Source organism: Homalodisca vitripennis, chromosome 3, assembly GCF_021130785.1.
Source record: "Homalodisca vitripennis isolate AUS2020 chromosome 3, UT_GWSS_2.1, whole genome shotgun sequence".
Classification (NCBI taxonomy): Eukaryota; Metazoa; Arthropoda; class Insecta; order Hemiptera; family Cicadellidae; genus Homalodisca; species Homalodisca vitripennis.
Genome location: NC_060209.1, coordinates 169,597,684 through 169,625,099, shown reverse-complemented (window position 1 = coordinate 169,625,099; position 27,416 = coordinate 169,597,684). Strand labels below are relative to the sequence as shown.

The 27,416-nt window shown below is 33.2% G+C and overlaps 2 protein-coding genes across 2 annotated transcripts; both read right to left on the bottom strand.

The window, feature by feature from the left end:
* Window positions 1-5,334: 5,334 nt before the first annotated feature.
* LOC124358459 lies at window positions 5,335-6,183 on the bottom strand. The gene has a single exon (XM_046810754.1). The coding sequence runs from the start codon at window positions 6,181-6,183 to the stop codon at window positions 5,335-5,337; it is 849 nt and encodes a 282-aa protein (XP_046666710.1).
* A 19,387-nt stretch (window positions 6,184-25,570) lies between these two features.
* LOC124358458 (nucleolar protein 58-like) lies at window positions 25,571-27,213 on the bottom strand. Its single transcript, XM_046810753.1, has 2 exons — window positions 26,863-27,213; window positions 25,571-25,744 (listed from the first exon to the last, which is right to left on the bottom strand). Exons 1-2 carry the CDS (start codon window positions 27,211-27,213, stop codon window positions 25,571-25,573), a joined length of 525 nt encoding a protein of 174 aa, XP_046666709.1.
* Window positions 27,214-27,416: the final 203 nt, after the last annotated feature.

Genomic DNA, 27,416 nt, shown 5'->3' with positions numbered 1-27,416 from the left:
TAACAGTCTCAACAAATGTGTCGTAATGTAAACAGTAAAATTTTCAAAATTAGATCTATTGGGTTCAATTTTGTTTGTTGACAACATTGAGAACTATTCAGAATTTTTACTGAAGTCCGCTTAAAGTCTCAGCGTTTTAATTTAGTCGTATCATGTTTTTTACCCTACTCATTACATCATCACAAAGGTTTACACAAATCATTTACGTTAATGAAATTAGCTTGCCTACCTCATGTTTCCTGATTTTAACTGCCTTTGTTGTGTTCTCATAAGCTAAAATACTCTACTAATCTACCTTACGTAAAGGCAATTTTATGAAAAAAACCAAGATTTTAAGTTATGTGAATCGTATCTTTTATAAAAAACCAGAAAATACTAATACCGCCCGAACAATAATTAAATGTTCCAAATCAGCTTTTTATAAAATGTATTAATATTTTTTGCAGTTTATTTTAAAGTAATTTAACTTCATAAATAGTGAAATGTGTTCACAGGTATACAGTTACCTAAAATAATTGCCCTGCAATATATGTGAAATAAAAAGAATGATTTCCAGCCTTATAAGTTCAATGGCATGGAAAGACTCTAATGGATCTGACGTGGACTGGATAGACTTCAGACGAGAAATCATTTACTGATTGGCTGCAATTTCATCAGGTGCTCGTTTAGCAAAATAACATCAATAATATCTGCAATAACAATTGTTAGTAAGTGTAATAGTACCTTTAGTAACATTTTAAAAACATTTAATTAGTTTATCAAATAGTAATTTGCTATTATAACTATGAAATAGTTACTGATGCCATTAACATGTTGAAATAATTGATTGCACAATTTTAATACTTCAATTAAAGCTACGAGGAACCTACTGGAAAATAACTCTTCAGTGACTTTTTATGAACACTAATAGTGTTGTTGTGAAACCACATGTTAACCCTCATCTCAGAGCCTGGTAACTGATAAAATCCTTATGTAGCTTAGGAGGAAACACCTTTACATAAATCTTTTGAATGACACTTTTCTTATGACCCTTATAATTATCGCCATAGCAACACTGAATAAAGTAAATCCAAATCTTAATACATTCAGAGGCTATTTTACCACCTAGCAATACTATATATGTACTTTCTTAACACTACTCTGATGCATTATAGTAAAAAGATAGACGTAAGGATGGATAGCTCTTGGATGTAAAACATTGTTCGTGTAACGGAGAATCTTGGTAGGACGTTATGGCCGAGTGTTAAGGCCAGATAAATTAAATAGTCTATCAGGAGCCGGGAGTCCATTGATTCTGCTGTGAACCGGAAATTGTTAACTTGATGAGATTAAAAAGAATGCCTGTGACATGGGTGACGAAATGCCTGGACAATTTTCGAACAGGAGAAAGACTTCCAAAGATTCTGTATACTAAAATGTTAGCAGGTCTGAAAGAAGTATTGGCAAGTACAATGGACATGATTGTGAGTCTGTGGGTTTTTCTAAGATCTTATTATTTTTCATATAAATACAGAAAAAATTTTCTGTGTTCATAGCTGTACTGTGTTTGGTTATAAACCAAATTATTTATGGTTTCTCTAGCATTTTCTATGCAAGAATCCATTTCTCGGCCTTAAATCATGGAATCCAAAATTACGTCTTAAATTTATTTTTCTTAAATTATTGTAAGAATATAACCGAACCAATCCATGATTATTTCGTTAAATTGTTATTTTCGTCCTTAAAATAGTCAGTTACCTAATTCTATTTCATCTGTACAGTTAAATGGAATTTTGATTTCAAATATCACTGTGTTTTTTGGTACAGAGTCTTTGGAAACCATTTAAAATTATCATTTCATTACCTTTGTGAAGAGTTAAATCACTGCAGTAGTTTTGTGAAGTTATTGCCAAAGGAAGCTTCGTCGAGCAGACAGAAATAAGAGTTTGCGGTCTAAACCTCGTTTGTTATTTGTCATGGAGTAGGTCAGGACAGGTCTGGACTCGTAATCATTGAACCACTGCCAGAAATGTGGCTGCTACACGTTGTGGCACGCGACTTACACACTGTCGCGTCGCACTGTGACTGCGACTGTGGCACATAGTTCCTTAATGCTAGTCCTTATTGCTACTCTACTAAAGGTGGAAGAAAACTGCTAAAACCGAATTATAACACCATTTACAAATAAAAATAATTAATGTACATTATTAATTAATTAATAAATAGTTTCTTTATTTTACTTGTTTAAATAAAATATCTTTTCATTTCAGATTTTTAGTACAATTAAAGCCTTTTTATAATGTAGGACATAACAATTATTTTACCATCCACATTTAGAGTATTGGTCTTTTTAAGAAGAATCTCATATCGTCTTATTTTGAAAAAAGGTTAGTTTTTCGTACGATATTTATTTATTTCATAGAATATATGTACTGGGTATGTTCTATGCAGTATTTTTAAATTATCACGGTATACGGTGCTCCTTTATAGTAATAGTTTATACATTCTGTTTGTCCATACGATGCATATAGTATAACAATGTACTAACAATTTCTAACCTAATCGGTTTCTGAGATTCAAGGTCAAAGACTTCCTATTTACTGTAACTATACGAGCACAGAATATCTCTTTAGTTCAATTGAATGTAATGAAGCATCTGATTTTTTTATTCTTCGACATTATGAACCAATTTGATGTTCCTTAAAAATTTCTGTTGTATGATTTTAGTTTAGTATATGTAGTACGTATACTATCACAAGTTAAATCATTTCACTTGACGCAATAGGTCAAAATAATACAAATTAATCATGGAAATTTTCAAAATGACGGAATTTTAAAAAGTTTGACTTAAATAACCCGAAACACCAGCATTATACAAATATTTCACAAGAATAACTTTGTATAAGAACTTTGGTTACAAGTTAAATTACATACAGTTTAAGTGTATTGAGTGAAAAATTACAGAGATTTTGAAGTTTTAGTGAAGGTAAGCACGCGCTCCGTAATTACGCTAGCCAATTTTCAGCGCAACAATTAAAATTAAGTGATGACATATTTATTAACTATCAAATGAAAGCTAGTGGCAGTATTCATTATATAAAAGGAATAATGTTTTAAACTTAAAACCCACACCCATATTTATTTTCATACAAAATAACTCGAATTTGTCATCGGTATTTATTAAAATTCCTTAATTCACATCATACTGAAGTTACTGCAAAGTTACCATAATATGACGGTTTATTTTAGCTGTTTTAAAACTGTAAGTCGTTTTATAATGGATTGTATTACCAAAATGTAAGTGGAAATAGATTTTTATAATCTATAAAAAATATGGTATCGTGGTCAATTCTGTTAGTAACTAGTTAAATGTTTATCGAATACTTACGAAATGAATGTTTAATTTTTCACATATGAGAAATTATCACCTTAAGTACTGCAAAATTGTGTTTAATATTTATGTACTTCTGTGAGTCTTCTATTTTCAATTTACTACTGATCAAGCGTATATCTTACTCTGTTTATTTGATTAATTAAGAGTTAACAGAATATTCATAATATTTTAAAGAATATAACGAAATGGATTTTAAGGGCTTGGTGAGCTGTAATAAATTTGAAAAATAATCGTTGCATTGTTTAAAATGATTAAATAAATGATCGTCCCGGGACGGTCGATGTTAATATCCGCAGATAATGACTGGTGGCATTACAATGAGCCCATATCTGGCATTCCACTAAACCCAACATTTACTCACTGTTGCGTAAAGGCAATTGATTCCAATCGGTTTCACACAGTTTGCACCTGTGATTGGTTTGGAATAACTACGAGGGACTCCAGTACGTCTTAAATTATCGTTAAATATTTTTCTCTTTCAAAAGTTTTAATTTCAATCACGCTTCCACAATAGACTCTTTATTATTGTTGTGGGAAATCCCTTTAATAATGTTTCAATTAAGACGCATTTCCACTAGCTTTCCCAATTGTCAAAACACAAAACCATCAGATAGATATATCTTTTTTTTGCTGCCTGGAATGATCACACGGACCTGGATACCCCGAATTGTTACAGCTTCGAATTGACGCTTACAAGGAATCTCTTCACCTTGATCTGAGATTAAAACGCTTACCTACAATCCTGATAACTTTTCTTCCAACTCCAACACGAGATAAGTGTGTTGGATAGAACACCCATCCTTGCATAACTCTGTAGCTCTGGTGACCTTATTGTTACATCTAGTGCAGTTGATATGGCTTCCACAGAGGACATTATTGATACTTTTATTAAAAAACTGAGTCGAGACCTTAGCCGAAACTGCTATAACAATCCTGCCTTCTTACGACCGTTTTCTGTGTCAAGTAATCAGGTACGGCTAACAAGCTGTGTTATTAGCGTTAAGATTTAAATCAATCTGAAAAAGAGCTATTATCAAAAATCACGTAGATTCGTGGCGAAGGAGTTCAAATATAATGGTCAGAATGTCGAATTATGTTTGTATTACCCGAGTTTGGCTGTAAAATAAAGGTCGTTAATAAAGATAACCTTTTCTCAAATAATACAGAAGTTAAGTCCTTATTGATGTAGAACAACTTACATGTATCCTGTTTTACCTTCGATCTTATGTATCTGTCAAGCGCTTTCGGACATAATCTTCACCCCTCTCGTTCTTCTTTGGTAAATTCATTCGATCATGGATATAATGAAACCCTCAATCCGCATTCTCAAAGTCCATCAAGTCTGATGAGGCAGTGAAATTTTAATACGTGTACCAAAAAAATTCATTCGTTGAACTGTAACTTTGTAGACCACATCTCCCATAGTTAATAATTAAATAGTTGATTTTACCGATTCGATTGAGAGAATTATTGAGTGAATTACTAGCCACGGCCTTTCTATTCACAATCTAATTGGAAGCATATCTTTTGTAATGATAATTTACGATAACCTTTACAAGCATCGCAACCTGTCAAACGTCGAACCACGGATGGCGGACGGCAGAGTGGATGGATAGGACTTGTTTACTGTGTCCCGCTGATATTTTGGGGCCTCATTTTTTGCCTTTATTTGTTTTTAGCCGGACAAATAGGTAGAATTTAAACATGCAAGCAAAATAACAACATAATAAAATCTTATATATCTAATAACAGGCCATTGACGCTATAGTAATACAATGCATAAAACAGTCAGTCATGCATACCTTAATCTAATAAAAACTATAAAACTTAACAATCAATAAATACAATAAATACTAGTCAATAATTAAAACATGCAATAAAATATAATAAATAGTCAATAAATAATTAATAAATAGACAATAAATAATCAATAATTAAAAATTGGGACAGTTGATGAGCGACTAACCCACGTACTGCCGGATGCCCGTCACGTGCTCCACGTAGATGTCCCGGCTCCATTTGATGGCCTCGGAGACGCAGCGCCTGGCCAGGGCAGCACCCCTGCGGCGGTCAACTCCCAGGCGGCTGAGGGTGGTCCAGTTGGCGGAATCCCAGGCGCCTAGGGACCCCACCACGAAGGCGTCTACAGTTGTTCGGTAGCCCCCAACCGAGAGCAGTCGTGCCACAGGTGCGTACTTCTCCACCTTCCTCTCCCTGGCCGTCGTCACCGACTGCCAACCGTCTTCATAGGGCACCGTGACGTCGACTACACGTACAATCTTGTTTCTCCGGTCGATCGTCACGATGTCCGGTCGGCAGCTGGCCACCTCCTCCGGGACCTCCACGTCTGGTACCAGCTCCTGGAACGGCACCCTCTTGTCCAGACGAGTCTCCTCCTGAGGGTGCCCACGGATCTCCGATGTCAAAAGTTCCAGGATGGCGTCGTGTCGTCTTGTTATGACAGGCATCATAGGAAGGCAGTGACATAGCACGTGGGCAGTCGTCTCATCATATCTTCCACATCTTCTGCAGCGGCGGTCCTCATTCCCCCACCTCCGACACCCGTTCAGCGGCAAGGTGTTCAGCCGCGCCCGGTGAATAAACCGCCAGTCAGCAAAACGGGTGTGTCGGCCTCCGCGCATCATGTGATTGGAGGTGGGGCAAGTCGTCACGACTCGAGCCACCCTGCCTTGGTCCGGCTTCGCGGCAAGGGTAGCCCGGCCGTGGAGCTGCAGTGCTCGCCGCAGTGCCGACGCCAAAGACTTCCGGCTCCTCCCGTCCACGGTGATTGGCCGTCCCGTACCAGGCATTGTCATTTGAAATGTCCGCCGCTCCTCACTCCACCCCCACCGGAGCGTAGGCAGAACTACTACTACTAACTAACTACTAACTACTAACTAACTACTAACTACTAACTAACTACTACTAACTTTGGGAAGAACTTAGTTTGGTATGTTTTGGAAATCCGAAATTTCGCTGAACCGAAGTAACGCTCTCCGAAGGACAGAATTAAAGATAAGTACGATAGAGATGAAGAAAATTAAAGAAGACCAAAAACATTAAGGCAGTCCCACAAGGTTAACCTCACGGACGGACCCTTATTAATTAAGAGCTCTGACCCAGCAGGGATCACTTTTGGCTGGTTTACACCTTCCAGTTGAACCTACCACTGGGCACAGTAAAAACCGATCACTTAAATCTGGGAACCCTATGAGTGTCCAGGAGCGGCACATCACTAACCGCAGATGTCGAGATTCTGGGGTGCAAGGGATATTCGATAGGTCTAGTCTACTACGGGAGATGACTTTTGGGGTTTGGTGGAGTTCGTTCCCTTAACTACCAAAGGTTCTTCCTAACCTCAACAAGGGTGTGCCACACCCTGCCTGCTTTGACTGGAGAGGCTGGTTCAGAGCTGGCCTCCCATTCTTTCGGGGGGACATGACTTTGAAATTAGTGCCCTAATTCTTCCTCACGGATCTCGATTGGAAGCGGCCCCTACCCCTAACCTTACCCATCCTGTCTCTCCGGATGCAGTGCTAAGGTTCTTATAGCACTAAGTGCAATTTATAAGCTTCTTGTCCTCAGGGAATAAAAAAAAATACTAAGAGCTCACACAGTACTTTTTATTACACTTATTTAGGAAAAATAAAACGTGTCTATTAAATGTGAATAAGCTAACTCAAACTGGTTTACCCAGTGGGTAATATTTTAAGTAATACTTAGCTAGACATAATGTTTTAGAAGAATTATAAACTCCCAATGTCTTCTCTGTATTGCTAACATGTACAAGTCTAACGTTGACCTCTAATGAATGAGCAATGAATGGAAATACGCTTTGATCAATACTGCCGGTATAACACCAGCGAACCTATGAAAACCTGCCAACGTAGAACTCTGTTTCTATAAAGATTTTAATTTAGAAAGTACCGAGTAAGTGTGTTTTGTGTAGCAAAAGAACTGCAGACTGCGTAAATAGAATTAAAAGATTCGCGTTACCGAAGAATTCGAGTCGAGATTAAATGAAGATCTCTCAGCTAATATACCCGGATCGCTTTGAGAGAAACAGCCTCGTCGGAGCTGCAGCCAACGATCTTTGATTTTATTAACATCTGAATATCAAAGACCTGATCTGTGTTTTCGAGATAAGTTTGTCTAAGATCCACTTCAGTTACTTATGTATTCGCAGACCTTGTTCCTTATAAATCACTCCGTTAAGCAAAGAAACGTCTTCTTACGTAAGATTGCTTTCCTAAGTGAAATAGAATATTTCTAGTCTCTTTTACAGTAAGTTTCACATTATTCAAATATATTAAAATTTTGCTTACATAGTATGAATAAAAATAAAGAGGGCTTAGAGTAAATACTCATAGAGTTTTAATATGGACTTAGAGTTTCAAACACATACAAAGATTTTAATTATTCTTTATGTATGACATGTTTAAAATGTTCCAGTAGTGTTAGTGTTTTATATATATGTGTGTGTGTGTGTGTGTGTGTGTGTGTGTGTGTGTGTTTTAAATCCTTATTGTACCAACTGTGAATTCTATTTAGTTTTGTAATATATTATAATTTCTTGGCGACTTTACTATATATTAAATAAGTATTTTGAGATCCGTTTTTGCCTTTGTAAAAAATATATAAATTGCATGTAAATTTATTATAATACATAATGTAATTACAAATTTACTATTTAATATTATATATTATTAAAATGTTTTTATTTTTGTGTATTATAGTTGTAAATTTGATATTGTTGATAAATATCATAGGATGTTTACGAGTTAACTTTTACAGTACCAACAACCGCTCTAGTGTACGGCACTATATTACTGTTAAAAAGGGTCTACTTGGATTTCCTAAGAGTACGATTGATGGTAATGCTTTATTGAAGAGATCAATTATTAATTTCTTCTTTTCAAAATACCACCTTTGAACTTGGCGTAATCGGAAATTCTCGCCTGTGATCAGGAATGTCTACATCCAATTCAGAAATCTGTGAACACTATATGGTTATCATGAATAAATCCATCCGTTTTACTCCACCTCTAAAGTTCCAAAGGCGCCGTCATTTAAATATTCATTGGACGATATTTCATTATGATCTGTGATATCTATGGAAAATATAACATCTCTGTATCCAATGCTGACTATAATATAACGTGGAAGTGTGTGTGCTTCATCAAGGAATGCTTCACATAGAACAATTTTTGGGGGGTAGAGTCTCAAAGCATTTATTAATAAAAACTTCATTCAGATTGATCCTCACAATGAGAATCCGGCTTGTTTCCCACGGGTTTTCCAGAATTACTTAAGGCCTCCGTAATTAGAATCATTGGGGACTGTTTTCTGGTCAGTGAAATGTATCCTTGAGATTCATCGATGGTCTATTCACTGAATAAAAAAAAACCTAATAAATTCTGCTTCTCATTTCAACAAGTTTGAATCTTCGTAAACTCTAACATTACAGTTTTAATTATGAAGCCTCACACGGATTTTCCAAAATAACCAAACAGAACCGAAACTAGTAGATTATTAATGATTTCCTAAGATCTGTTTTAAAACATTATTAACTAGAAACTACAATAGCTTATAATTACCAATTTTAAAATAACCGTAGCTTTTTTATAACCAATTTCCAATTAAATAGCATATTTAAAACATTTTGTTTCTTACAGAACGGTTCAGTTACAATATTAAAAATTCTAATTAAATGACAATGAGTCTAATTAGACCCACAGAGGATTCAATTTGGAGAGAAATCACGTTGAATTGTAGTTTAATAAGGTTAGCTATTGTAGCAAATTACAAAATATGACGCATCGGAAACAGTGTGCTGTAATTTGTTGAAATGTTGTTAATTATTATTGACAACATATGTAAAAGAGAAACGCCCTGGGTAAAAATTGAACGTTATTATTTTTGGTAAAATACTAAAATTTGTTTTTTAAAACCAATAAAATAATTTATTAATATTAATTTAAATTATTGCACTAGTATATTATTGTATTAATCTATAAAAGTAGTTTAAGTACCCATTACGCGTATTATTTAACAAAGAGAGATATGATTATGTAGTTAAAGAGGGAATTAAAGCATGGTTTTTGGTGCTCTACTTTACTATCATTGTGATGAGTTAGTGGGAATTACAGTGATGAGAATTGCTTAATAGTTGCGAGTAGTGGTGTTTTGACACTAGGATGTTCTGGCAAATGTCAAAAGATAATAATGTTAGTTTCATTCTTCGTTTTGGTCGATGAGAAATAATGAAGCTACTTAACGCTTTGGTTTCAAGACAAAGTGTACCGGTTGAGTACGTGCCTACTTGATCCGAAGAAACGGAAATTATGATTACAAGTTTGAAAAGTTTTAATAAAGCTTTCAAAACAATAAAGTCCCTTCATCTTCAAGTTGGTTGAAAGCAATTGCACTTTCTAAGTTATTGTTCGACAAAGCGTTCGTTAAACTACGTAAACTGGCAGCTCTGAATTTTACAAATCACTGCTTAAGTACTTTATACCCCTGGCTTACAGTTCAGTATTAGAAAATATTCGATAAGGTTAAGTTTTATAGGATGACATTTGACAATTATTTACATTTGACATATTGATTATTTTTACCCTTAAGTGCTCCCTGACATCGTAATTTCTTTTTACCACGTTATATTTTTGTTTGATTATTGTTCCTTAAAATTAAACCTTTACAACTGCATATATCATTTAGGATTAAACAATATTTTATTAACAGCCTATGCAAGTTGGTCTTTAGATCACGGCAATCTTTGTACAAAAATACTACATTTCTTTTACTTATTATTTTTGCTTGTTTTTTTAGTTTGTCAACCTAAAATTGTGGCAGCTGCATCTTGAAATAAAATAGTTTTGTTTCGAATCTTTTATAGCTGCCAAAATTTATTTGTCAATAGAAGAAACAGCAGGACATAAGAAACATAACGTGTGTATTGGTTTTATTTCATAGAATAGGTGGTTTTGTTGTGTATCTACATACTTGGGAAGTGCGAATCAGTTTTGTTTAGAATATTTAAATGGTATCTTGGTTGCCACTTTTCCAGCTGCAAAAAATAACTCACGTGGAACCAGAACTATTTTCAAAATTGATAGAAAATCAAAGCTTTTACATTCCAATCCATTTCGTTGCTCTACGGCGTAAAATTTAGTCTTAAGTGGAAGCAGAACATAAAAAGGGACATTTTCCTAGAATCTTTAAGATGATGGCGAACAATGGAAGAAACCCTTAGTTCTGCACTTTTATCTCGTTAGTTTTATAATACCGTGTAAAATACCATTGTATACCAAATAGATTTTATCCTAAAACTTATTACAATATTCTACATATTTTTAATATTCTTGTGGAAGACAACACGTAAGAAAACATTGTCTCTGCCATTTGGCTTTCCCGCTGCTACGTAGCTTACAACATTTTATTTCCAACATGGTAGAAACATAACAAAGACATCAATTATTTCCTACCATCTCTGATGCGATTTGTGAAATGCAATAAAAAGCTCATCTAGAACCGTAAAAGCCAAATATTTCCAAGTATGCATAACTTAAGTAACAAACAATGGAAGAAACCCATATCACTGAATTATTTTTTGTCTCGATGCTTCAGGACCGAATACAATAAACCTCCAATCAGAGAAAACTACGAAACATAACATACACGTGAAGAAGAAAATAAAATATAAAATTGAAATATAATGTATTTTCCAGATACTACTGTTTTTACCTCAATCATAACAAAGTGGTTTTGTTTTTATGGGATTCTTTGTTAATTTAAGTTTTCATAACTGTATTAAAACTTTTTTACCTATAAATTATAATTTTTAAACGTATTCTTTTGTATTGATTAGTATATTTAATGTTAGTATACAACTTACTATACATGTAGGTTAGTACTATGTAGAGCACACGATCTTTTGACGCAAAAAGAGTATATGCATTCTTGCAGTTTCCATAAACTAGAATCTAGATTCTAAAGAACACGTGATAAAGAGGATCTAATACTTACATTAAGACATAGTTTATTGTTATATATCTGTACACGCTTATTCGTATTTAATTGCCTACAAACAAACATAGGCAATAATTTTCTCATTCTAACTGTTATATTCTTTCAGTGTAATCAAAATAAGAATACAAAATAATTTAATAATTTTTAAGAAATATTTAATATCTTAACGTACTTCCCAATTTTTTGTAAATTTAAATCCCTGCTATGTTTACAGTATTTAAATTCTGATATATTAATAAAAATAGGAAATTAGGTTGTCTATTTTGCAAGCACTTTTTAAAACAAGCTTTCTTCGTATAGAAAAATGGCAAATAGGAGGAATTAGCAACAAGAATGGAAGAGTAGCTAGTTTTAATCATTGTACAGCATGTACACAAGAGTATAAAAGAAGAATTTTACTGTGTTTGTTTTAATTTGACTTTACACTCCCGCATTAAAAGTGCCAACCTTTGTTATATGACACTCCCGAGATTTATTACGAGAAAACATTTCGTAAGAAGAAATCTAAATTACGTAACCGTGTTCTCACTCTTACTTCACATTGTTTGTGTAAAATATGCATTTAAAGTTGCAACATACCTGATTCCTACTAGTTTTTGTTACAAATATACAATCTTTGTAATGGCGGATAGTATATTCTCCTTATAAAATGTTAACCTTTTTAACTTATAATAAAATGTATTGAAACAACAATAATGGAATATGAACGATTCTAAATATTACGTAACTGATGTATTTCAAATATACAATACTTTATCTTTTAAATAATATATTAAGTATAATCACGATTTATTATTTATAGCGATTGTTAGCAATATGCTTTGATTGAAGATATATACGAGATGTAGTCTACCAGGATAATCTTATAAGCAAGAAAAGTTTTAATAGTTGAGCTTTGTCTCTTACATTGGCTGGTTCTCAAAGAGAGAGCGAAGCCAAAGAGAGAGCGAAGCTCTCCAGCTTCAACTGAAAACAACGTTGTAACACTGTGACAGCTGGAATATGTTGGCTATGTGTCTGAAAAGGCAAAGCAACATCGGAACAGCTTTTACTACTCAGAGTATCTACTTTTTTGCTCAAACTTGGTTTCTCATCCGTTCGGGACTAGCGTCTTGCACTTCTTCGTGGTACTGAGGAGAGACAGTTGTATTGCAACACTTTTAATTAAATATGAAATTGTGTCTCATCTGTGCCTTCCTCACAACGTGTTGAGGGAGTAAAACCGTTCTAAACAAAATAATTTCTCTACTAATCGAGAAAATGATATTTTAGACTCACACAAGTATATCCGTGTAGGCTATATGTCAGGTCATCTTAACAGCACATGATACCTGGGGAGGGAAAGACTCCTGTTAAGTCGTTCCTCAAGCATTGCCTTGCTCACAAGTAAGAGTTTTCACTACGATCTGATTCGCGGGGTATCTCTAAAGAGCTTCAGCAGTCAGAGTATTCAAGTATTCAAATTTTAGAAAACACAGCTGCCCCCACCTAAAGGCACTGTGGGCACCACCCTTGTGCTATGCACATAGCTTGCTTGAGAAACCAGGTTCAGCAAAGGATAAATACTCCGCCTAGTGAAGCAGTTTCGACGTGGTTTCGTTTCTTCAGACACAGACAGACATAAGATATCAGCCGTCACAGTGTTATAGCATTCTCAGTTGAAGGTAAAGAGCTTCGCTTTCTCTTCGAGAACCATCCCAGCCAATGATTTGATTATTTACTTACATCTTGTGTTAATAACACATTTTGGTTTTATCCACGACCCTTATTGTACGAAAGACAATGTGCATGAAGTTTATTAAGGTTTAGATCTGTCTGTTGTTCTCTAATAACTTGACATTAAACTCAGTATTGAATTACTTATAACAAGGACTAGCAAAACATCTATCCTTTTGTGCGATTAGCCTAGAATGCAAAACATGGTTATATGGATTTAACTCGCGATACATTTTACAGTTTCATCATCGTCACAATAACATAAATATCACTGCGAGAGTGGAAACCACTATTAAGAGTGGAGACATTATCATTTAGTGTGAGCCACAGACTCCCATAACAATAACATTTACAGTTCAGCGGCAACTAAACTGTTATTGGGGCCGACAGTTTCGCCCTCCGCCTCACACTGTACTTGTATACCCAACCTTCTCGAGTTTATCCATATAGGTGCTGGGAATGAAAACGCCTAATTTTCGTTCGTTAATTGCACATTCCCCTTATATTTTAATCTAAATTCATCAATTGTAAGCATTCTTACTATTATATTTTACTATATACGATTAACGATTAATATCTAAGCACTGAAATTCTGTTACCACCATACGGAAAAGACACTATTAATTATTATAACTGGCCTTACGTCTATTTGTCGATTATTACGGCTCCTTACCAATTCAGAAAAGGTTAAGAATATTTTCGTAATAAAATATTGTTAAACCCTAAGTGTTATATACAGTTGTAAAGGTTTAATTTCAAGGAACAATAATCAACGAAAGATATACAGTGGCAAAAGAAATTACGGTGTCAGGGAGCCAATAACAGTAATGATAATTAATGTTTAAAATGTAAATAATAAACATCCTATTCAATTTAACCTCATCTAATATTTGGAAATACCGAACTGTAAGCCAGGGGAATAAAGTACTTAAGAGGTAGTTTGTAAAATTCAGAACTGCCAGTTTATATAGTTTAATGAACACTTTATCGAACAATAACTTTGAAAGTGCAATTGTTTTCAACCAACTCCAGGATGAAGAGACTTTATTGTTTTGAAAGCTTTATTAAAACTTCTCAAACTTGTCATCATAATTTCCGTTTCTTTGGATCAAGAAGGCACGAACACAACCGGTACACTTTGTATTGAAACCAAAGTGGATTTATTATTTCGCATAGAATAAAATGAAGAATGGACCTAAAATCAATCTATTTTGACATTTAATTCACAACGTCCAAATCTCATAACCAGTACTCGCAAGTATTAAGGAATCACATAATTCTCACTAACCCATAAATTATTGTAATAGATTAGTAAAATATTATAATATTACAATATATGTATTTATTTAATTTTGGTTAGGTTTTGAAAAACGAGTTTGAGTATTTTAATTTTGGTCCATGGATCTTTTATTTTAAGTTTGTAGTCAATAACAATTAATTAAAAACGTGTCACTAAGGTACAACAAACCGATTGCCTGATATTTTCTCTCTAAATTACTTTAATAGGTGACTTTATTAAACTATCATCCAGCGTGGTTTCTCTCCAAAATGAATCCTCTGTGCGTCTAATTAGACTCATTTTCATTAAATTACAGTGATTAATATAGTACTATTACTTAGAAAATTAGTTATAAAATTAGGTTAGGTTAAAATTAGTAATAACCTATTTTCGTTTAATGTTAACAATGTAAACATTTGAGGAAATCGTACATAGTCTACTAGGTTTGGTGGTCTATAGTTATTTCTGTAAATGCAAGTGAGACTTCGTAATTGAAACTGTAATGTTAGAGTCTGCGAAAATCAAGGCATGTTTAAATTACAAGCAGTAGAATTTAATTATTTAATATTTATACAGTCAACAGATCTTAGATAAATCTTAAGGATACATGTGACTATCCAGAATACAGTCCTCAATGATTCTGATTCCAGAGGTCTTGAGTAGTTTTGGAAAAAACCGTGAGAAACAGGGCGATTTTTATTGTGAGGGTCAATCCCCATGAACATTTTTATTAATGAATGCTTTTAGATTCTAGCCGTCAATATTTCCATTTGAAGCATTCCTTGATGAACCACACGAACTTTTGTAACTTTCTTGAACTAAATAAATTCATGATTATGTCGTCAAATTGTTATTGTCGTTTGTGTAATTGTGAAATAATTAATTGTTTGCCATCTGTACAGTTAATGCATGTTTTATTTTAAACATACATGCTTCAGCTTATTTAGGTACAACATCTGTGGAAACCATTTACAACGAGCTTTATAGGTCTGCCTTTGTGAAGAGTTAAAACACTGCAGTACTTTTGTGAAGTTATTGCTAAAGGAAGTTCCAAGCAGACAGAAATAAGACTGCGCCCTAAACCTCGTTTGTTATCTGTCGTGGAAATGGTCAGGACAGGTCTGGACTCGTAATCTTGAGCATTTATTGAACCACTGCCAGAAATGTGGCCACATGCTGTGGCACGCGACTGTGGCACATAGTTCGGTAGTGGTAGTCATTATTGCTACTAATGGTAGAAGAAATCTAGTACAACCTAATAAATAACACCATGCACAAATTAATTAATATTAAATTAAAATAACTAATATAAATTATTTATTTTTATATATTAAGTACTAATTAATTAAAAATAAATTTAACAAATAAGTTTTCTGACATCGTAGGACATGGCATAATTGTACCCCATCCATATTTAAAACATTGGTTACAAATCCTAATCACTCAACTTGACACAATAATTTATAATTTTCTTAAACATAGTTATTCTACGTAGTTGTTTAAATTAATCCCAAATTTAACCATGGAATTAAACCATTGCATAAATATTAAATATTCAACCATTAATGCCAAATTATGCTTACAAAATTGAACAATATTTTAATTTAACTATTTATTTAATCATGCTTTTTAGAGTCATAAATTTCCTAAATTTATTTTCAAGGTATAGTTTCGTATAATCAACAAAAAGTAGTGTTTTCTTTTACCATTTCTTATTTTTGTTTAATATTTTATCTTCTTTTATTGTTCGTATCCGTTTCTTATTCAAATACATAGTTATTTCGTAATACTTAAAATACTTTTTAGTATTACTCTAGGTTAGTTTGTTTTAATATTTATTTTTATTTAAGGCAAAAATACGAATTATTCACTAAATACTTCCTGTTAAAATGTGGAACAGTTTTAAGATTTCCTATATAATCAATGCTTGTAGATATCACTACTACATATAACATTATAATTGAATTAATTATTTCACGAATTTTAAACGATTCCTACGCGTCTAGTGGTATACAAATAAAAATCTTATTTTCTCAAAACTTTTGATCTAATTTACAACATTACCTGTTAATTACTTATCAAATTAGCTAAATTACGATAACACGTGCTGGCAGCTGACTTAATTATAGCTCTTCAAATATTTCCCTTATGAATTTTTAGGATTTAAAAAATTAACTAAATAGTACAAAACGTTATTTTTATTAGTATACAATTTGCTTTTTTACAGCAATATTATAACTTTATACACAGAAAAACATGATTACTATTTGATGAATACAACAATAACATTTCTAGTCTGACACTAACTACAATAGTCACTCTCATTTCCTGCATTGTTCGTTGTTGGCAAATACAAAATGTTGTGATTGTCTGGATTATCATGCACTCCTCTGAATTGATATAGAGAAGGAACCTTAGATTTTCAACTTTTAATAGAGTCAAGATGTCAGTAACAACCACATCAATAAACTCCTTACTTAATCGTAAACTGGTAATTCCATTTTGAAAATAACATTTGTGTCTTACTAGCTTTGAATAGCCATTAATTAAGTATTTTTAAATAAATAAGGCTTTGTGAAATTCAAATTAAATTTGTTACTTTGATAATGTTATCGAATTGTTGTTTACAATGAATAACTCTTTAGATAACTTCTACATTCTGTTGATCTGTGTGGGGAGAGCGGCGTCAAAGAATGGGAGAAACAAATATTTATTGGTGTTAAACTAAATAAATGATTAGTGTATGATTCCGGTTTCTTCCCGAAGAAAATTACATAACAAAATTATTCCTTTTGTACGTGGTAAAATGTGTTTTCGATGTGGTTCAAGGTTGAGCAGCGCTCGTTACGCTTTTCTTCCCACACCCTCGTGATACGCGTAAAACCTTTCTGATTATATATACTGTACACGCAACATGTATAGAATGTAAACATTTCTTGGATTCAAATGTATGGAAGTAGTAAATTTGTCATAAATCCGAAGACGATTCCGGCAAAGTAATTTCATTTGTTTGATACTTCAGTAATGTTTTTTTAATTATTATAAAACTTACAAGCCCAACGTTTGTGTATTATAAATCTTGAAGATGCAGTACGTGTGATATTATCACTTGTGTTTGGATTACTTACTCTATCAGTCTCCACTGTTTGAACATACACCAATATGTGGTCAAAATATCCTTATCAATAGTTATACTGTTGTACTTCTGAACCCTGAATGTTTTGCATTTAAAATATCATAAAATGTTATACTAAATTCAGCTTTTAAATAAATTATATTTATATTCGAATAAGAAAAAGTTTTAAAGATAAGGGAATTATTAATACCTCTTGTTTATTTAAACGGTAATCTTAAAGAAACTTTACTGAAATATGATATAAACATTTATACATACTTCAGTACGAATTATTTCATTAATGTAAAAATACGTAAGTGCAAGTTTAAACCATCTATATATTTCCGACTTAGACTTATGGTAATGGGGGGTCGTCACGACCAAGAGTAAAAAGACCATTCAATAAAATTTGTTATTTATTAATTACAATACGTAGGTAGTATTCAGCTTAGGTCTTCTGCTGTAACTACGTACCTTAAGAGTTTGTTCTATTTTTAAATGATTTATTTTTTGCATTATAGTACATGTTTACTTGTACCTCTTTCTAAAACAATCTGTTCCCTTCTTACTCTAGCCTCCTTTATTATCTATCATAATATATATTTATCTTTCATTATATTTATTACCTTACTCTTCCGACGTAACTTTCGCATTCCCTCTCGAATATATGTATTATCAAATAAAAATTAAAATAATGAACTTATTTAGGCAATTCCTATTATCTACAAAACGACAACACGAAACAAACGAACCCGCAGTAATCACTGATTTAACCTCGGTCTGCAGTGCTGTTGTTTACAATAACCAACAATACTACAGCTACAATACAACAATAGATAAACCCAGTTATTTATTTTAAGGGGGTTGGTTAGGACAGTTGGGAGAGTCGTAATGTGTGGCATTTATTGATAAAAAGACTACTGTGGACAGTGGTCGTTTGTTAGAAGACATCGAGGGAATTGTAAAAAGAAATACCAAAGTAAAGATGAGCTAAACCTAGTTATTTATCTGAAGGGGGTTGGTTCGGACAGTTGGGAGAGTCGCCATGTGCGGCATTTATTGATAAAACACTACTGTGGACAGTGGTCGTTTGTTAGAAGACATCGAGGGAATTGTAAAAAGAAATACCAAAGTAAAGATGAGCTAAACCTAGTTATTTATCTGAAGGGGGTTGGTTCGGACAGTTGGGAGAGTCGCCATGTGCGGCATTTATCGAAAACACGTTTAAAAATGTGATCATAAACTGCGAGAAGCGACTTAAGTTTTTTCCTCCCCCCAGAACAGCAGCGAGTACAACTTTTTCTGTGTAACTCAAACTTGAATTTTATTGTGGGCACTTTTTAGAAAAAAAAGAATGTTTTAAACGCACGAAAAGCTTTCCTAAGATTTTATATACTGTAAGTACGTGTTGAGTACTATTTTATTTAAATATACTCAATTTAAAAAAAGTTCAAACTATATACGGGGTGTAACAAAAATATTTACAAAAACTGTAATATTGTGTTCCTGGGTAGAATATAAGCAATATTTCAAATGCAACTAATTTTCTATCTAATTTAATTTACTGCTAGGGTTTTATTAAAAAAAATATATTAAAAAGAATAACAAACCCATCACTAGTGAAATCCTTGCGATAAAAAGACTACACGTAAGAAGGTTTAGTTGAATTTCTCATTGGTTATATTATGGTATAAAGTATAATATCATTTTACACTCTAAGTACTATACACTAAGTTATAAGTGGTTGACATTACTACTTTACTTAGTTTACTTACTTTAGTGTTTTTAGACTAAATTTATACAATACCTCCTAATGAGATTCTTTGTAGTTCGAATACTTCCAGAGGCGGGTAGATGCGTGATGGATGGAGCTCATAGAGGCTGAGAGTTCCTGGAGTCTAGGAGCTCTAAAAAAAAACATAAATGTTTCAGATTTAGTTTTATAAACAGTATTGTGCTTTTAAGAAACCTGGAGGATTAGTGACTTATGATTCAATGTACCTGTCTCATGAACTGTAACGGATCTTTATCTTAATTTTGCACCCGTTGAGTAAAAAGGCCTTGATTTCTTAAAATAAAGTGCTGTTGTTGCCGATGTATAAGGTGAAAGACTAGGTTTGCGGGCTAAATGCCAGCACGGCAGTGGCAGCCCTGGCAGTCATGCCAAAGGTTAGTCTCACGTGCTCTTAATGTCGGTCTCCGGTGAAATAACAAAGATATTCCACCGTAACATTGACCGCAGTTGAGTCACTTTAAAGTCAAATAAGGTAAAGCGTGGGATTTCAAGTGATAAGATATTTTATTGGATGATTAATATTAAAGTTTACAGTTTATCTGAGGTCGTTCTCAAAGTGTAAATGAAATAACACGTACTTGTAACAAGGAATCTAGTTCTTCAATATAACAAACTCTAAAACAATGTTAAGTATTCTTTCCTTATGAATTAGTAACGATCCACATTTATACCTAATACCTTTGGTCAGATGTCAGTGGTTGGCCTTTTCAGTGATGACCAATCGAGACCTGTATTCTTTAGTTTAGATTTAATAATTAGTGCTTTAGAGACTAGTGTTTGAAGTCGAGACACAACAGGTTTGTTGAGGTTCCTGACTTAATAAATAACTAATATTTATTCAAGTTACTCTGGAATGATTTGTTTATTTTAACCTAGATTGTAGTTATGTGTTACGTTAGGTATTCACCTGAGTAATACGTCACATTTCAGATCTAGAACGTTGTGTTACTAATTTCTTGTATCAATAAACAATGGTTAATATCTTTAAAATCCCATTAGTGTAAGTTAGAAGCTTTTCAAAAGTATTATCCCAAATAGAAGACTAACTTTGGTAACTAAGTCATAGGATGCATTATGACTAAAGTACGAAATGTGTAAACTATAGTAGATAAACGATACCGGAAAAACTAGATATAAGGTTTAAGAAAATTATATACATGATGATCACGAGATTGGTTATAGATGCATGAGTACATTTAATTACAGTACAGTAGTTTTAAAATACCGCTAGACTTCGTGCCCAGTTGTATTCTGACGCCAAAACGCCCATTTGGTGATTCTCACGTTCAAGACAGTTCCGTGTTTGATAGCCATTTGAACTTTCTTCAACATATTTCTGTATATAATTTTGCAAGATTGCAATGGAATAACCGCATTCCTTTTGGGATATGGACAAGTAGTACTAGTTGCAAAAGAAACATTAAACCTGTTAAAGTCCTGTAGAATATACAAGACCATAGTGGTCTCTTATTAGGATTTACATAAGGTTTAGTTTAATGATCGAACACATATAGTATATTAGATATTTTATTACTATAAAATGTACATTTATACTAGCACAATGAATGGATATATGTGGAAACCTGACGGTATTGTGATATATTTGTATTGTTTATTATTGCAAATATTACTTAGCACAAACACTACTCTGGAGAACAATCTCCTAGTATGAATTAAACGTAGCTTTCGGGAATGGCTTAATAAAACAAGCAGTATAAAATAAATTTAGAGGTTTCAGAAGAGCGAGTTGAGATTCGCGGCTTCAGAGCTGAGAATTAGTTGCTTCAGCTTTATGAGCCAAGAGAACGACAAGTTTGTCGTGTTAAACGGCTTGGTCTACTAATTCTCAGAGACTCAATAAGGGGAGGTAGGAACATGAGACAAGCGTACGTGTCCCAAAGACTTGAGATATAGAAATCAAACGGCCACTTTAAACCAGCTGGGTTTTCCTTGTCTCTATACTGCTATTCCCTTGTCTCTAACCGTGTAACTAAAACTAAAGTTCTAAGAATGTTAATTTTACTGGATCCAAAAACTTTTAAACGTGTACTCTTCTAAGAGTTGTAAAATTAGAACTCTCCTCAGAGCCATTATATGCCTTTATTAGGTAACATCTTCTGGAATTATATAGTCATGGGTTTAACTTTGATATATTAAATAAATTTATTCCCTCAGGTTTTTGATTTGACAATATTACATATATATTGTGATTGTTTACTCCAAAGATATTTGGATGACTATTTATCATTATACTTCCTCATTAACCATATTTAAGTATACAAGTTATATAAGTCAGGATTTTTAGCAGTCGATTTGTCAATTTGTATTCCTATTGATTAATCTAATTAAAATTTATTCCAGAGTTAAGACTGTGTAAACAATAAAGGAAAAAACATTTCCCATAAATGTAATTTCTATTTCTATTATAATTATTATTTACGTAATTCATTCAGTGTTATATGTATTAGCATGATTCTGGATTAAATTAATTTTACTATTTATTAATCTGAGAATGACAATGTTGGAAGACTAAATGTGTGATACTTTAAGGTCTCGCGTCTATATAAATATTATCAGTAACGAATGTAGACATCTTATCGCGTCTACTGTCTTTATAGTCTACGAAATTATTATTGAGTTTTACTCAGTTTTATTTTTAAAGCTAAATAAAACTTCATTGTAACTAAACATTTTTGTTCCTGAAAAATTGCTTAAAATATCCTTTCCAAAGGTTTAACTGATTATAAACTATATTTGTAGTTAGGTTATTAAATAATTACTAAATGCTAAGTGCAACTTGTTCATACGTTAACTCATGAGTTGAACTTGTGAATTGTTGGTAGGCTTGTGGCTGATAGCGACCAATTAGGGAGAGTCACGATAGCGTTCGTGACCGGGAGTTGCCGCTAGCGTGGCGTGGTGCGGCGTACAGTATACGCCACTGCCATACAGTAGTAGTAATATTGCCAATTAAGTCTAGTGTGCTCTGTAATTTCTATAATTGGGGTTTGTTGTGTAATCCTGTTACATAGCATACCAAAATCCAGGCTATAAGGAATGGACTGTTTTTGGCAAAGCTCTTGAATATTGTTGGCATTAAAAATCCATTTTAATTTATAATTTAATTTAATAATCTTAAAACCCCTATTGGCACTAAAATGCCCTGAAATACTTTTATTAGATACCTTATAACATAAATAAACTAATACTATAACTACGTGTAGTTCACAATTATCTGATGAGTTTATTTGAATGTATTCTGAAACCAGTCATTTTTTAAAGTTTCAGGATGAAATTCGCAAAGGTATTCCACATACTTTGTTGAGAGAAAGCTCGTATACTATATTTTTAATAAATTAAAACCAACCATAGATATAAATTTATTTGCATAAAAGATTTTCTGTAATTTGGTCATTTAAAGTGTGGAAACAGATGCACGAATGTAACCAAGACCTGATGACAAACTATGTTTCATTGGTAAAACGAGTATAAATCAATGTAATGCAATATTGTCAACAGGAGAGCTTTATTTGACACCTGATTGTGACGTATAGTGTCGTGGTCGCTTCCCAGTACTCATGTGACAATGGCGTCATGTTTATAGACAGTATAGTCAGTTTACCTCACACCACATACTGACCATCATTAATGACATACCTTTGTTTGAACTGTCAATAACTCTGTCATTGTGGTTGACATTACCAACAAAGCTGGTTTAATTACATTTTTGTCGAGTTTTAAATTACCCCTTTGATGCTAAGAACCCATTTAAAGTTAATAAAACTAGTTTATCTTAAAAAAAAAAATTAAAAAAAAAATATTTATCCCTAGCTAAGCGTTTCCAATTATATTTGATAGCATGACCTTAAATTGACACTTTTTGAGTTGTTGAAGAAGAAAAATTTTACAATTTTACTAACAACTTCAGAATGATGCTATTTTGGAGATGTTGTCTTCTGAGTTGTTAAAATGTGGGTCTGATTGAGCAAGTAAAAGGTGTAAATCCGCAACATCGCAAGTGGCATAACAGTTTTCGCTTTATCACATTAACATTTCTGTTCATTAAGTTATGTTTTACAACAGTGTGTATGTAATTAATTTTCTAGTCAGCTATGGAGGGTAAAAGAATGGAAGAGTGCGCTGAAATAAAACTTGTTCTTGATTATTTCTCTTTTTAGTGTAATAATACAAATTCCAAAATATTTATAGTTTATTATTTATTTTTATATTTTATGTCACGTGTATACTCAGTGTGTTAAAAAATTTATTTATGATGTTTATGTAGAAATGAAGTATCATGCAAAATTCCAAGCGAGGATTTCAAATCTTTCTCAAGATATGTTGCCAAATGATACCTTTACGTGTATCAGTGTTTACATAATAAAAGACTTCACACCAAGTCACCACAAAATTACGTTTAATGTGTTGGACTAAATGTGTTTTATTTTTTTACTCTATGAATAAAAAAACTCATGTTGAAATGAAGTGTATTTATTCTCCAATTGTCTCGTATAAGATCACAGTAAATAAAATCGCTCATGCCATATCCCACGGAGTACACGCACCATCATCGAACTAAAGCTTCATGCAAATCTTCAGTCCATAGTTCAGTTCCTGATATATGTGGGCAGAGAGACATAATTGCATTTTTCCAGGCCCTCAAGTGATAGGCTGAGAGGTATGAAATTGATGTTATAATATTAATAATATGTGATAATACCACAAAAAGATCATAATAAACTCTCACATTACATTAAAAAATGACGTGGCTGTTAAATATCCACCTGCCGTATAAAAATTAATAATGCGGTAGATTCTCAATTGGACTTTCTCAGCCATGAATAAACTCACGATATTTTTACATAATTATTCAATTTTGCTTATTAAAATTTTAATCAAGTCTAGAATATGTTGAACATATTGAATTGATTCTTTTGAGTGATAAATAATAGTTACGTGATTCTTACTTTTCTTGTTTTCTAGAGCTAAATCAGGAGCTAAGCGAATGTTGGGTTCAGCTCCATTTCGCCTTTTGCTTAGTGCAGCGAGTGGAATCTGACGCCATAAATAAAAAAGTCAGCAAAAAAGAAAATTTTCATTGTTTCGACATTACAGACACCTAGACCAAAAAAATGTAATCTAGATGGACATGTGTTTCCATTATCTCCCAAGGTGCACTATGATGTTTCAGACACTATCCCAAGTCATGGTGGTGTAATCGAATATCTACACATAATGTAGCTATGGTGGGAAAGGATTATTCTCGACTAATATTGAGTTCAGCTAAATTTCACCTTCTGCTTAGCACAGCTTGAAATCTGATTTTTAGAATCTGGAACCCATGTCCATCTCAAAGATGAATAAGAAGTCGGTCACGAAGAACCTTATCTAGACTGGATGCTAATTAGTTTGGTGGACGGTTTTAGGCGGGTCATATTTAAAAAATTTTAAACTCATGTAAATACTAGTCTTTTAAATGATTAACTTGCACTTGTTGTTGATACAACATAAACAAAACTAGATAATTTCTTTAACTTCCTGAATTTCCCTATTTCAAATGATCTATCTTCTTAGAAATCTTTAGTGAATAAAAATGTCATTTTTAGATCTTTAGATGTGGTTGTCCTTTTTTAGCAGTTACCCGCAGCATCGCATGCCATTTTTAAAATCAAATGCGTCTTCTCAGTCGAAGTACTTACGACAATATGTCGATGGTTATAAGCACAGGCATTGTATGTCCAGTTTCATAAAATTTCGGAAACTGCGAAAACAAAGTTTCTATTTTGGGGGAAACTTAAACTAAAACTGTTGAATGGAATAAATTTTGTTGGTCACATTCATTGGAAGTGCATCTAAATAAATAGTTTGAACTTTCTTTAAGCCATATTTTTACCAATAATTTGTAAATCAAACCGTGTTGGACATACTATATGTGTGCACTTCTGAACAACAGATTTATGGACATGCTACACGTGTGCAAAACAAAAACTGCCCCTAGATGATTTAGTAGGGTAATGAAAAATCAAAAGCTAGTATAATAATATTATTGTCATACATTGTAGACTACTTTTATTTTTTTTACATTTTGAAAATAAAAATTACTACCAGCTATTAGAAACCCAAATACAAATAAACAAAACATAATAAATAAATTAGGTAGTGCTTCATGTAAACAGCTAAATGTGTTTCAGTTACATGAGTCTGTCTTTCTGGGATTTATTCAGCAGTGCTGTCGTTTTAGACATTTTATTTACTACTGCTTTAATGAGGTTTTATTTTCTTTACTCTTTTTGGTGGTTTTTTAGGCTCCTTGATTTTCTTGGTCTCTTTGCTGAGTTCTTTTTCTGGTTTCTTGCCTTTAACATCTGTTTTACTGCGTTCTTCCTTTTTTCTTTTTGGTTGCTTCAGTGAGAGACTCGATTCCTTCTTCTTCCTCTACGACGTAAGGTACAATATCTCTTGCCAATCCCAAAACTAGGAATTCCAGTGAAAAAATGGGTGTATGCTTCTGGGATTACACCCGCTTTAAATAGGTACATCAAATCCTTTTTCTTTGGCACTGGAAACCGGAATAGGCTCGGTGTACTTCGGACTGAGAAGTTGTTTGTTCCCAAACGAGTGGCGTCTCGAAATCCATACGTAAATCAAGAGTAAAAAAACTCTATTCCCTTTTTTAGTTCGTACTTGTTCAGAATTTTAAACGGGTTTGCTTTTTGAAACCTGAACCACTTTACCTTAAGCCAATTCACAGTTTCATTTTTGGTGTTTTTCGTTCTGTTCAATATTAGATTTTTTTCCCAGTTTGCAAAGGTCAAAGATTTTTCCAAAATCCAAAATCACAATATTGTAAGGTTTAAGCAGTGCTATCGTTTTAGACATTTTTATTACTACTGCTTTAATGAGGTTTTATTTTCTTTACTCTTTTTGGTGGTTTTTTTAGGCTCCTTGATTTTCTTGGTCTCTTTGCTGAGTTTCTTTTTCTGGTTTCTTGCCTTTAACATCTGTTTTTACTGCGTCTTTCTTTTTTCTTTTTGGTTGCTTCAGTGAGAGACTCGATTCCTTCTTCTTCCTCTACGACGTAAGGTACAATATCTCTTGCCAATCCCAAACTAGGAATTCCAGTGAAAAAAATGGGTGTATGCTTCTGGGATTACACCCGCTTTAAATAGGTACAATCAAATCCTTTTTCTTGGCACTGGAAACCGGAATAGGCTCGGTGTACTTCGGACTGAGAAGTTGTTGTTCCCAAACGAGTGGCGTCTCGAAATCCATACGTAAATCAAGAGTAAAAAACTCTATTCCCCTTTTTTAGTTCGTACTTGTTCAGAATTTTAAACGGGTTTGCTTTTTGAAACCTGAACCACTTTACCCTTAAGCCAATTCACAGTTTCATTTTTGGTGTTTTTCGTTCTGTTCAATATTAGATTTTTTCCCAGTTTGCAAAGGTCAAAGATTTTTCCAAAATCCAAAATCACAATATTGTAAGGTTTAAGCAGTGCTATCGTTTTAGACATTTTATTACTACTGCTTTAATGAGGTTTTATTTTCTTTACTCTTTTTTGGTGGTTTTTTTTAGGCTCCTTGATTTTCTTGGTCTCTTTGCTGAGTTCTTTTTCTGGTTTCTTGCCTTTAACATCTGTTTTACTGCGTCTTCCTTTTTTCTTTTTGGTTGCTTCAGTGAGAGACTCGATTCCTTCTTCTTCCTCTACGACGTAAGGTACAATATCTCTTGCCAATCCCAAACTAGGAATTCCAGTGAAAAAATGGGTGTATGCTTCTGGGATTACACCCGCTTTAAATAGGTACATCAAATCCTTTTTCTTGGCACTGGAAACCGGAATAGGCTCGGTGTACTTCGGACTGAGAAGTTGTTGTTCCCAAACGAGTGGCGTCTCGAAATCCATACGTAAATCAAGAGTAAAAAACTCTATTCCCTTTTTTAGTTCGTACTGGTTCAGAATTTTAAACGGTTTGCTTTTTGAAACCTGAACCACTTTACCTTAAGCCAATTCACAGTTTCATTTTTGGTGTTTTTCGTTCTGTTCAATATTAGATTTTTTTCCCAGTTTGCAAAGGTCAAAGATTTTTCCAAAATCCAAAATCACAA